Source organism: Pristiophorus japonicus, chromosome 2 (genome assembly GCF_044704955.1).
Source record: "Pristiophorus japonicus isolate sPriJap1 chromosome 2, sPriJap1.hap1, whole genome shotgun sequence".
Taxonomy (NCBI): Eukaryota; Metazoa; Chordata; class Chondrichthyes; family Pristiophoridae; genus Pristiophorus; species Pristiophorus japonicus.
The window spans coordinates 198,866,572-198,880,224 of NC_091978.1; the positions used below are offsets into that span (position 1 = coordinate 198,866,572).

Consider the following 13,653-nt stretch of genomic DNA (forward strand, 5'->3'; position numbering starts at 1 on the left):
GTACAGCCTACTCCTGCTCCTAATTCTTATGTTCTTATTAGCATTGCACACCGTATACACTGTGATTGTTGAGAACTTGAATTGAGTCATTTGTATACTTGTCAATCTGTGCTGTTAGTGCACTGTGAATAAACTATTATTATACTGCTAATGAAGTCAATTGAACATTAGTGGAAATTGTGTGAAAAAAACATGTTAAATAGATTATCAAATGTATTAAGTGATTTTCATTAACAGTTAATCAGTTTCTTTTTCTCTATTATTTTTCTCGCAGTAATGGCCATTTCTTCTCTTTCCTTGCTATCCACAGGTCTGAGCTACAATATCTCAGTGGGATTAGGGAGTAGGTTTTGCTTATACTATACTGATTGAGACGTGGCATGCATAAACCTTAATTATATAATGTTATTATTAACATACAAAATGTCACCGGCCTAACTTAACCTGACACTAGGTACATCTTTTCAGCAGCTATGATATAAAAGCAATGGACTAAAATTAAAATTCATCAGTGGCATTATATAATCACAGTAATGAATTAAAAAATGTACATTTAACAGTATAAATGAATCCAGATTATAATCTTCAGATTTGCACATCATGAAAAAATAATGTATTGTGTGCTAGAACCATAATTTCTTCACACAGTGAGTCACTGACCTCAGTTGTACAAAGAAGATGACAAGGAGAACCCAGTGATTCCTCATGAAAGGAAAAGGTCACCCTCCAACTAGTCTTGTGCCTGACTAACCTCCCAGCTGGCCAAAGCACAACACAGTCAAAGCAGGATGGGGAGATGGAGAAATAAATAATGCAAACCCTAAATAATGCAGACATATAGGATAATTTTACAGACATTTGTTCCTGGTGTAGAACATCACAACCTGAAAGTGCATATTGGAATTTGGGAGTGCGCCCTCTCCCCCCATGATTTTTCATCTGTTCATTTTATTGGTAGGAAAATTGTCGAGGCACACAACCAAATTCCCAATATGTAATGCTAGTGGGCAAAGCTCCGTGCTTAGATCACAAACTTGTAAAATTACCTCTCTATAATAGTTAATACTATTTACCTCAATTAACAGAACTGTTACAGTATTTGAACACATTCCAGACTGCTTATATTAATATCTTAGTGCTTTTTAGGCATTACGATGAAATGTTGGGTTATCATCCAGGAACACTAGGTGCTAATGAAGAGTGTCTAAGATCTGAAATTATTCTAAGTGACTCCAGACCTGGAGAACTGTAGAATATGAGCATGCTCAGATACATTTTGAGTGCTGTTAAATGAAAATTCACTTAAATATTACATTTGGGTTGTTCCTTGCCTAGCCAGTGAAATAGTAGTAGAGTAGTTTAAAAATTGATTTAAATAAATGTGGAATAAAATATATTCTGACATTTTTAGGTAGCCTGCATTAGAGCAACTTATTTGATCTGTGCTCATGTGCATCATTTAATTAAAATCTCTATTTGTGCTACAATGGATAGATGATTGTCATCACTCTTGGATTGAAAAATATGAAAATAATTCTAAATGATAATTTGTAACATTGCATTATGAGCAATTATATTGCAACAATTTTTTTTCACTTCCCGCATCCTTTTGTGACAACAGGCGGGAAGGAGACTATAACGTTAAATGATGCTGCCATACCTGTGGAGCTTAGACCAAAGTCGCCTATGTTTGTGGATATTGAGCAACAAATGCAACAGAATGGTGAGTCTACAAAATTGAAGAAAAAAAAGCTTGCCATTTACTTCATGATATAGGCGGACGAGTGCTTAATGCTTTTGTCTGGCATTCCTTTGCTTTTTTTTCATACAAGCATTAACTCATTTATTTAAGTGGATTAATGCGGCTGAATTTGTGGCCCCTACAAGTGTGTACGAGGTGCCACTGCAAGTTTCGCGTTTAGGCACGCACTGCGCATGCGCTGAAATCTGGAACTTGTGATCTGTCAAGAATCCTCGGAAAAAGGGTCTCTGTGGGCGGAGAGTTGGGCTATTTTTCCAATGTCTGCCCAGCGAATGCCCTTGAAATTCTTATGCTGGTAAAAGCAGCTTTTACCAGCATAAGAGTTTTAAAAAAAATAGAGAAAAAAAATGTTGTCACTCATTTATATGTTAAAAACCCTGTCCCTTAAGGTAAGTTTATTTTTAGCCCCTGTTAAAGCATTAAAACAAAAAAAATTTAATTCGTGTATAAAATATTTAACGAAATTGCATTTTAATTAATTTTGACTATAATGTTTTTTTTATTTATTTAATGGGTTTGTGTGTCTTTGGGAGTATACCCATTCATACTTTTGGCAGCTCCGTAGAAATGGAACTCACCATAAGTATGAATGGGAATCCCCTACTTTCATTGGTTGGGCTGTCGCACATGATCCCAGGGACACTTGTGAAGAGGCCCAGGACCGCAAGTCGCCAAAGCACCTGGACCAGCAGGTAAATTGGTCGATTTTTTTGCAAGTCGGAAGCTTCCAATTGAAAATGTGGCCAATGTCTTCAGTAAAATAATACACTAGGAGTGTAACACAAACACATTCATCATTCATTTCTATCACTACACTGAGAGTAATGAGAATGTGGAACTCGCTGCCACGTGGGGTGGTTGAAGCAGATAGCATTAGTGCATTTAGGGAGAGGCTTAATACATACACGAGGGAGAAGGGGATAGAGGAATATGGGGCAAGATGTGAAGAGGTAATTAGAGTGGGAGGAGGTGCGAGTGGAGTATAAAAACTGGCATAGATCAGTTGAGCCGAATGCCTTGTTTCTGTGCTATAGATTCTATGGGCTGGACTTTCGTTATGTTGCCACCTCTGTTGGTGTCACGGAGGGGCGGTAATGGCGGCCGAAAAGCTTTCCGGGCAGACGGCCGACTTCCAGTGCCCCGATGGCAAATTTGTTGTCGGTTTTGTGGGGGCACAGAGCAGCACCGCCCGGGAGCATTGAGCCAGCGTGCATCGCTGCCGGTTTACTGCATGTTGAAATTTGTTGTGCGCTGATCCTAAAGCGCGCCGTGGTGAGACTGTCTGGGGAAAACAGGCGGACAGATCTGTCCCGGCAATGGTGAGTGATGGAATTGGTGAAAGAGGTTAAGTTTGATTATTTTGTTTACTTTTATTTTTGTGATGTAGCTTATTGTGGGGTGTTTAAGGTATTGGGAATGTTTGTTATGTTTTTAGTTGAGATTTTTTTTTGCCACAGAAGCCTCTCTTGATGCACTCCGAGGCGGGCTCTTTAACAACGTCTTTTCAGTTACTCCGCTGGCCTTGCGCCCTAAAAGAAGTGTGTAAAGCCTCCCTTAGCGCACCGCCCCACACTCAGACCAGCTCTTGAATTTTGCTGACTGAGGCGCAAACTTTTCTCGGTCGCTGAAAATCCGCCCTAAGTATTTAATCTGCTAATACTGCCAAAAATAATTTGACGGGTAAAGCCACTGTATTCGAAACATAGAAAATAGGAGCAGTAGTAGGCCATTCGGCCCTTCGAGTCTGCACCGCCATTCAATATGATCATGGCTGATCCTCTATCTAAATGCCATATTCCCGCTTTTTCCCCATACCCCTTGATGTCTTTTGTATCTAGAAATCTATCTTTCTCCCTCTTAAATATATTCAGTGACTTGACATCCACAGCCTTCTGTGGTAGAGAATTCCACAGGTTCACCATCTTCCGTGGAAAACATTTCTCCTCATCTCGGTTCTAAATTTCCTACCCCGTATCCTGAGACTGTGACCCCTTGTTCTAGACTTTCCAGCCGGGGAAACATCCTCCCCGCATCCAGTCTATCCAACCCAGTCAGAATTTTATACGTTTCAATGAGATCCCCTTTCATTCTTCTAAACTCTAGTGAATACAGGCCCCGGCGACTCAATCTCTCCTCTTATGACAGTCCTATCATCCCAGGAATCAGTCTGGTGAACCTTCGCTGCACTCCCTCTATGGTAAGCACATCCTTTTTTGGGTAAGGAGACCAAAACTGCACACGGTACTCCAGGTGCGGACTCACCAAGGCCCTGTATAATTGCAGTAAGACATCCTTGCTCCTATATTCAAATCCTCTTGCAATGAAGGCTGACATAGAAACATAGAAAAAAGATGCAGGAGTAGGCCATTCGGCCCTTCGAGCCTGCACCACCATTCAATAAGATCATGGCTGATCATTCACCTCAGTACCCCTTTCCTGCCTTCTCTCCATACCATTTGCCTTCCTAACTGCTTGCTGCACCTGCATGTTTGCTTTCAACGACTGGTGTACAAGGACACCCAGGTCCCTCTCTACATCGACACTTTCCAAGCCATCACCATTTAAATAATACTTTATCCTTATGTTTTTCCTACCAAAGTGGATAACTTCACATTTATCCACGTTATACTGCATCTGCCATGTGTTTGCCCACTCACTCAACCGTATCTAACCTATTGGTCCTTATTAGGTGAGATCATTTAGCGGTGACAACAGGCAAAATTTTATTCTCTTATAGCATTGACACGACAATAATATTATTAGGGGTATGAAAACAAAAAGAACTATGTTAGTCTCTAAACTCTAGTGAATACAGGCCTGGTCGACCCAATCTCTGCATCTACCCGGTCAAGCCCCCTCAGAATCTTACACGTTTCAATAAGATCATCTCTCATCATTCTAAACTCCAATGAGTATAGGCCCAACCTGTTCAACCTTTCTTCATAAGACAACCCCTTCCTCTCAGGAATCAACCTCGTGAACCTTCTTTGAAATGCCTCCAATGTAAGTATATCCCTCCTTTAAATAAGGAAACCCAAACTGTACGCAGTACTCCAGCTGTGCTGAGGCCAAACCTTAAATCATGAAAATAAAATCTACCTCAGTTTTTAAAACATTTTTTAAAATGGAAGATGATCCTAGAATATCACATTAACGTCACAAATGACATCCTTTGTGATTGTGACAAAGGCAAACTATCGCTCCTCGTCCTTCTTGACTTGTTAGCAGCCTTTGACACAGTTGACCACTCTATCCTTCTCCAACACCTCTCCACCCTCGTCCAGCTGGGTGCGACTGCAGTCGCCTGGTTCCATTCTTATCTATCGAATCATAGCCAGAGAATCACCTGCAACGGCTTCTCTTCCCACTCCCGCATCGTTACCTCTGGTGTCCCCCAAGGATCTATCCTTGGCTCCTACCTATTTCTCATCTATGTGTTGCCCCTTGGTGACATCATCCAAAAACACTGTCAGTTTCCACATGTACGGTGATGACACTCAGCTCTACCTCACCACCATTTCTCTCAACCCCTCCACGGTCTCTAAATTGTCAGACTCCTTGTCCAACATCCAGTTCTGGATGAGCAGAAATTTTCTCCAATTAAATATTGAGAAGACTGAAGCCATTGTTACCAGTCCCCTCCACAAACTCCGTTCCCTTGCCAATGACTCCATCCCTCTCCCCAACTTCTGTCTGAGCCTGAACCACACTGTTCGAAACCTTGGTGTCATATTTGACTGCGAAATGAGCTTTCGACCACATATCCGCAGCATAACTAAGACCGCCTATTTCCACCTCCGTAACATCGCCCGTCTCCGCCCTTGCTTCAGCTTATCTGCTGCTGAAACCCTCATCCATACCATTGTTGGCTCTAGACTTGTCTATTCCAATGCAGTCCTGACCGGCCTCCCACATTCTACCCTATGTAAACTTGAGGTGATCAAAAACTCAGCTGCCCGTGTCCTAACTCGCACCAAGTCCCGCTCACACATCACCCCTGTGCTCGCTGACTTACATTGGCTCCCGGTTAAGCAATGCCTCGATTTCAATCTTCGCATCCATGTTTACAAATCCCTCCAGGGCCTTGCCCCTCCCTATCTCTGGAATCACCTCCAGCCCCACAATCTCTCGAGATGTCTACGCTCCTCTAATTCAGCCCTCTTGTGCATCCCTGATTTATAATCGCTCAACCATTGGTGGCCATGCCTTCTGTTGCCAAGGCCTTTCGGTCTGGAATTGCCTGCCGAAACCCCTCTGCCTCTCTACATCTCTTTCCTCCTATGAGACGCTCCTTAAAATCTACCTCTTTGACCAAGCTTTTGGTCACCTGCCCTAATTTCTCCTTATGTGGCTCTGCCAAATATTTTGTCTCATAAAACTCCTGTGAAGCACCTTGGGTCATTTCATAATGTTAAAAGCACAATATAAATACAAGCTTTTGTTATTATGACTATTGTCATTAATATTTTGAAAGTTTAATTCAAAAGGGACATTAGACTGAAAAAAATGCTATGGTTGATGTAACATTTTGCAGAGTAACACTAATAATACAGACGTCTTTATGGAGAAACAGAACAAAAACTCTTGGTTTCTCTGTTCTATAATGTAATGCTTCCTCCCTCACTGAAGTTTTATTCCAAACAATACATTCATTTGAAATAAACTGTCAGACAATTGGTACTCTTTGCCCCATTCTGTCCTTCTCTTAAAAACTGATCTTTTTCTTACACTTATTCAGTGCAAAATTTTATGTGCATTCTGAGAGCAATTTATGTACAATCCGGGATGGATGAGTTTTTCTCTGTGGAATTGTGAATACGATGTAAATATCAGCACAGAAGCAAGGTGTTGCCTCATAAAATCTTTAATATTGGAGCAGAAACAAATCGATAACAAACTACAGTATTATGTGGTATCCCCAGGGCCTGATGGACTGCATCCCAGAGTACTTAAGGAGGTGGCCTTGGAAATAGTGGATGCATTGACAGTCATTTTCCAACATTCCATTGACTCTGGATCAGTTCCTATGGAGTGGAGGGTAGCCAATGTAACCCCACTTTTTAAAAAAGGAGGGAGAGAGAAAACAGGGAATTACAGACCGGTCAGCCTGACATCGGTAGTGGGTAAAATGATGGAATCAATTATTAAGGATGTCATCGCAGTGCATTTGGAAAGAGGTAATATGATAGGTCCAAGTCAGCATGGATTTGTGAAAGGGAAATCATGCTTGACAAATCTTCTGGAATTTTTTGAGGATGTTTCCAGTAGAGTGGACAAGGGAGAACCAGTTGATGTGGTATATTTGGACTTTCAGAAGGCTTTCGACAAGGTCCCACACAAGAGATTAATGTGCAAAGTTAAAGCACATGGGATTGGGGGTAGTGTGCTGACATGGATTGAGAACTGGTTGTCAGACAGGAAGCAAAGAGTAGGAGTAAATGGGGACTTTTCAGAATGGCAGGCAGTGACTAGTGGGGTACCGCAAGGTTCTGTGCTGGGGCCCCAGCTGTTTACACTGTACATTAATGATTTAGACGAGGGGATTAAATGTAGTGTCTCCAAATTTGCGGATGACACTAAGTTGGGTGGCAGTGTGAGCTGCAAGGAGGATTCTATGAGGCTGCAGAGCGACTTGGATAGGTTAGGTGAGTGGGCAAATGCATGGCAGATGAAGTATAATGTGGATAAATGTGAGGTTATCCACTTTGGTGGTAAAAACAGAGAGACAGACTATTATCTGAATGGTGACAGATTAGGAAAAGGGCAGGTGCAAAGAGACCTGGGTGTCATGGTACATCAGTCATTGAAGGTTGGCATGCAGGTACAGCAGGCGGTTAAGAAAGCAAATGGCATGTTGGCCTTCATAGCGAGGGGATTTGAGTACAAGGGCAGGGAGGTGTTGCTACAATTGTACAGGGCCTTGGTGAGGCCACACCTGGAGTATTGTGTACAGTTTTGGTCTCCTAACCTGAGGAAGGACATTCTTGCTATTGAGGGAGTGCAGCGAAGGTTCACCAGACTGATTCCCGGGATGGCGGGACTGACCTATCAAGAAAGACTGGATCAACTGGGCTTGTATTCACTGGAGTTCAGAAGAATGAGAGGGGACCTCATAGAAACGTTTAAAATTCTGACGGGGTTGGACAGGTTAGATGCAGGAAGAATGTTCCCAATGTTGGGGAAGTCCAGAACCAGGGGTCACAGTCTAAGGATAAGGGGGAAGCCATTTAGGACCGAGATGAGGAGGAATTTCTTCACCCAGAGAGTGGTGAACCTGTGGAATTCTCTACCACAGAAAGTTGTTGAGGCCAATTCACTAAATATATTCAAAAAGGAGTTAGATGAAGTCCTTACTACTAGGGGAATCAAGGGGTATGGTGAGAAAGCAGGAATGGGGTACTGAAGTTGCATGTTCAGCCATGAACTCATTGAATGGCGGTGCAGGCTAGAAGGGCCGAATGGCCTACTCCTGCACCTATTTTCTATGTTTCTATGTAACACATGGGGCAAACAGAGATGACTGTAACAAGGATAAATGTTACATCGCCATCAAAATTAGATTAACTGTTCATTAATCTCATTTGCTAATTATGAGAGTTTGCTCTTCTCATTTGCCTTAATAACCATGACTAAATTTCAAAAATAATTCATTGGTTTTGAAGTATTTTCAAACGTCCTGAGGATATGATTAGGTGTTGTATAAATTCAATAACTGGCTGTTCTCTGCAGCCTGCTACAGTTGTACAGGGCCTTGGTGAGGCCACACCTGGAGTATTGTGTACAGTTTTGGTCTCCTAACTTGAGGAAGGACATTCTTACTATTGAGGGAGTGCAGCGAAGGTTCACCAGACTGATTCCCGGGATGGTGGGACTGACCTATCAAGAAAGACTTGATCAATTGGGCTTGTATTCACTGGAGTTCAGAAGAATGAGAGGGGACCTCATAGAAACGTTTAAAATTCTGACAGGTTTAGACAGGTTAGATGCAGGAAGAATGTTCCCAATGTTGGGGAAGTCCAGAACCAGGGGTCACAGTCGAAGGATGAGGGGTAAGCCATTTAGGACCGAGATGCGGAGAAACTTCTTCACCCAGAGAGTGGTGAACCTGTGGAATTCTCTACCACAGAAAGTTGTTGAGGCCAATTCACTAAATATATTCAAAAGGGAGTTAGATGAAGTCCTTACTACTAGGGGGATCAAGGGGTATGGCGAGAAAGCGGGAAGGGGGTACTAAGGTTGCATGTTCAGCCATGAACTCATTGAATGGCGGTGCAGGCTAGAAGGGCCGAATGGCCTACTCCTGCACCTATTTTCTATGTTTCTATGTTTCTAAGAACATAAGAACATAAGAATTAGGAACAGGAGTAGGCCATCTAGCCCCTCGAGCCTGCTTCGTCATTCCAACAAGATCATGTCTGATCTGGCCGTGAACTCAGTTTCACTTACCCGCCCGCTCCCCGTAACCCTTAATTACGTTATTGGTTAAAAATCTATCTGTGATTTGAATACATTCAATGAGCTAGCTCCAACTGCTTCCTTGGCAGAGAATTCCACAGATTCACAACCCTCTGGGAGAAGAAATTCCTTCTCAACTCGGTTTTAAATTGGCTCCCCCATATTTTGAGGCTGTGCCCCCTAGTTCTAGTCTCCCCGACCAGTGGAAACAAACTCTCTGCCTCTATCTTGTCTCTCCCTTTTATTATTTTAAATGTTTTTATAAGATCACCCCTCATCCTTCTGAACTCCAACGAGTAAAGACCCAGTCTACTCAATCTATCAACATAAGGTAACCCCTCATCTCCGGAATCAGCCGAGTGAATCGTCTCTGTACCCCCTCCAAAGCTAGTATATCCTTCCTTAAGTAAGGTGACCAAAACTGCACGCAGTACTCCACCAATACCCTGTACAGTTGCAGCAGGACCTCCCTGCTTTTGTACTCCATCCCTCTTGCAATGAAGGCCAACATTCCATTCGCCTTCCTGATTACCTGCTGCATCTGCAAACTAACTTCTTGGGATTCATGCACAAGGACCCCCAGGTCCCTCTGCACCGCAGCATGTTGTAATTTCTCCCCATTCAAATAATATTCTCTTTTACTGTTTTTTTTTTTCAAGGTGGATGACCTCACATTTTCCGACATTGTATTCCATCTGCCAAACCTTAGCCCATTCGCTTAACCTATCTAAATCTCTTTGCAGCCTCTCTGTGTCCTCTACACAACCCGCATTCCCACTAATCTTTGTGTCATCTGCAAATTTTGTTACACTGCAATCTGTCCCCTCTTCCAGGTCATCTATGTATATTGTAAACAGTTGTGGTCCCAGCACCGATCCCTGTGGCACACCACTAACCACCGATTTCCAACCCGAAAAATACCCATTTATCCCGACTCTCTGCTTTCTGTTAGCCAGCCAATTCTCTATCCATGCTAATACATTTCCTCTGACTCCGCGTACCTTTATCTTCTGCAGTAACCTTTTGTGTGGCACCTTATCGAATGCCTTTTGGAAATCTAAATACACCACATCCATCGGTACACCTCTATCCACCATGCTCGTTATATCCTCAAAGAATTCCAGTAAATTAGTTAAACATGATTTCCCCTTCATGAATCCATGTTGCATCTGCTTGATTGCACTATTCCTATCTAGATGTCCCACTATTTCTTCCTTAATGATAGCTTGAAGCATTTTCCCCACTACAGATGTTAAACTAACCGGCCGAAAGTTACCTGCCTTTTGTCTGCCCCCTTTTTTAAACAGAGGCGTTACATTAGCTGCTTTCCAATCCGCTGGTACCTCCCCAGAGTCCAGAGAATTTTGGTAGATTATAACGAATGCATCTGTTATAACTTCTGCCATCTCTTTTAATACCCTGGGATGCATTTCATCAGGACCAGGGGACTTGTCTACCTTGAGTCCCATTAGCCTGTCCAGCACTACCCCCCTAGTGATAGTGATTGTCTCAAGGTCCTCCCTTCCCACATTCCTGTGACCAGCAATTTTTGGCATGGTTTTTGTGTCTTCCACTGTGAAGACCGAAGCAAAATAATTGTTTAAGGTCTCAGCCATTTCCACATTTCCCATTATTAAATCCCCCTTCTCATCTTCTAAGGGACCAACATTTACTTTAGTTACTCTTTTCCGTTTTATATATCGGTCAAAGCTTTTACTATCTGTTTTTATGTTTTGCGCAAGTTTACTTTCGTAATCTATCTTTCCTTTCTTTATTGCTTTCTTAGTCATTCTTTGCTGTCGTTTAAAATTTTCCCAATCTTCTAGTTTCCCACTAACCTTGGCCACCTTATAAGCATTGGTTTTTAATTTGATACTCTCCTTTATTTCCTTGTTTATCCACGGCTGGTTATCCCTTCTCTTACCGCCCTTCTTTTTCACTGGAATATATTTTTGTTGAGCACTATGAAAGAACTCCTTAAAAGTCCTCCTCTGTTCTTCAATTGTGCTACCGTTTAGTCTGTGTTTCTAGTCTACTTTAGCCAATTCTGCCCTCATCCCACTGTAGTCCCCTTTGTTTAAGCATAGTACGCTCATTTGAGACACTATTTCCTCACCCTCAATCTGTATTACAAAATCAACCATACTGTGATCACTCATTCCAAGAGGATCTTTTACTAGGAGATCGTTTATTATTCCTGTCTCATTACACAGGACCAGATCTAAGATAGCTTGCTCCCTTGTAGGTTCTGTAACATACTGTTCTAAGAAACAATCCCGTATGCATTCTATGAATTCCTCCTCAAGGCTACCCCGTGCGATTTGATTTGACCAATCGATATGTAGGTTAAAATCCCCCATGATTACTGCCGTTCCTTTTTCACATGCCTCCATTATTCCCTTGATTATTGCCCGCCCCACCGTGAAGTTATTATTTGGGGGCCTATAAACTGCACCCACCAGTGACGTTTTCCCCTTACTATTTCTAATCTTCACCCACAATGATTCAACATTTTGTTCATTAGAGCCAATATCGTCTCTCACAACTGCCCTGATATCATCCTTTATTAACAGAGCTACCCCACCTCCTTTCCCTTCTTGTCTATCTTTCCGAATTGTCAGATACCCCTGTATGTTTAATTCCCAGTCTTGGCCACCCTGCAACCACATTTCTGTAATGGCCACCAAATCATACCCATTTGTAATGATTTGTGCCGTCAACTCATTTACTTTATTTCGAATGCTGCGTGCGTTTAGGTAGAGTGTTTTAATACTAGTTTTTAAACCATGATTTTTAGTTTTGACCCCTCCTGCAGCCCCTTTTATATTCATACATATTGTCCCTTCCTATCACTTTGTGGTTTACACTTACCCCAGTACTCAGCTCTGTTGCCTCCTGCCTTTTGCATTCTTTCTTGGGGTCCTGTTCATCTGAGATCTCACCCACTCTAACTAGCTCAGAGCCCTCTCCTGGGTTCCAAATACTGCTTGCATTGAGGCACCGAGCTTTCATGCTTGCCTTTTTATTACACTTTGACCCATTAGAATTTTGCTGTACAGTGGCCCTTTTTGTTTTTTGCCTTGGGTTTCTCTGCCCTCCACTTTTACTCATCTCCTTTCTGTCTTTTGCTTCTGTCTCCATTTTGTTTCCCTCTGTCTCCCTGCATTGGTTCCCGTCCCCTTGCCATATTCGTTTAACTCCTCCCGAACAGCACAAGCAAACACTCCCCCTGGGATATTGGTTCCAGTCCTGCCCAGGTGCAGACCATTCGGTTTGTACTGGTCCCACCTCCCCCAGAACCGGTTCCAATGCCCCAGGAATTTGAATCCCTCCCTGCTGCACCACTGCTCAAGCCACGTATTCATCTGAGCTATCCTGCGATTCCTACTCTGACTCGCACGTGGCACTGGTAGCAATTCAGAGATTACTACTTTTGAGGTTCTACATTTTAATTTAGCTCCTAGCTCCTTAAATTCGTCTCATAGGACCTCATCCCTTTTTTTACCTACATCGTTGGTACCAATGTGCACCACGACAATTGGCTGTTCACCCTCCCTTTTCAGAATGTTCTGCACCCACTCCGAGACATCCTTGACCCTTGCACCAGGGAGGCAACATACCATCCTGGAGTCTCGGTTGCGGCCGCAGAAACACCTATCTATTCCCCTTACAATTGAATTCCCTATCACTATCGCTCTCCCATTCTTTTTCCTGCCCTCCTGTGCAGCAGAGCCACCCACGGTGCCATGAACTTGGCTGCTGCTGCCCTCCCCTGATGAGTCATCCCCCTGATTGCATTCCACTCATGACTGGTTAGAATACTGAAGTTACCAATTGTGATAAGTAATACAGAGCTTGCTCATCAAGCTTTTCTAGCTCTTTGATTATATCAGCGTAGATTAGACATGATTACTAAGTCAAGATAAATGTTTGTTACTGAAATGTTGGATTAGCAACATCACGATTCATGTTTCTCAACAGTTAATTATATATTCTTCATAGTGCTGAAAACAACAACAACTTGCATTTATATAGTGCCTATAATGTAGTAAAGTCCCAAGGTGCTTCATAAATGCAAGTCTTTCTTACTTTGCAATCAAATGCACTGAAATGGACACTAGGTGAACAATACTGGGCTGATTTGGCATATTGTTTGTCCGACATCCAATCCTGGATGAGCAGTCAGTTCCTCCAACTAAATATTGGGAAGACCGAAGCCGCCGTTATCAAATGAGAGTGTTAATGAACAAAATTTGACACTGTGCCACATAAGGAGATATTAGGATAGGGAAAGAGGTAGGTTTTAAGGAGTGTCATCGGAGGAGAGGGAGGTGGAGTGGCTTCGGGAGGGATTTCAGAGTCTAGAACACAGGCAGCTGAAGACAGAGTGATTAAAATCGGGGAAGCGGAAGAGGCCAAAATTGGAGGAGCACAGA

The 13,653-nt window shown here is 42.6% G+C and overlaps 1 protein-coding gene across 3 annotated transcripts in view; it reads left to right on the plus strand.

The window, feature by feature from the left end:
- Positions 1-13,653, plus strand: part of ccdc149a (coiled-coil domain containing 149a) — a 227,162-nt gene that overhangs the window by 178,969 nt on the left and 34,540 nt on the right. For 2 of the 3 annotated variants that reach the window (XM_070863485.1, XM_070863499.1), the window contains one exon: positions 1,622-1,723. The exons of the other annotated variant lie outside the window; for it this stretch is intronic. In XM_070863485.1, the coding sequence (XP_070719586.1) occupies positions 1,622-1,723 (102 nt within the window). The remainder of the gene's footprint in view (positions 1-1,621; positions 1,724-13,653) is intronic. 3 annotated transcript variants of the gene reach the window in all.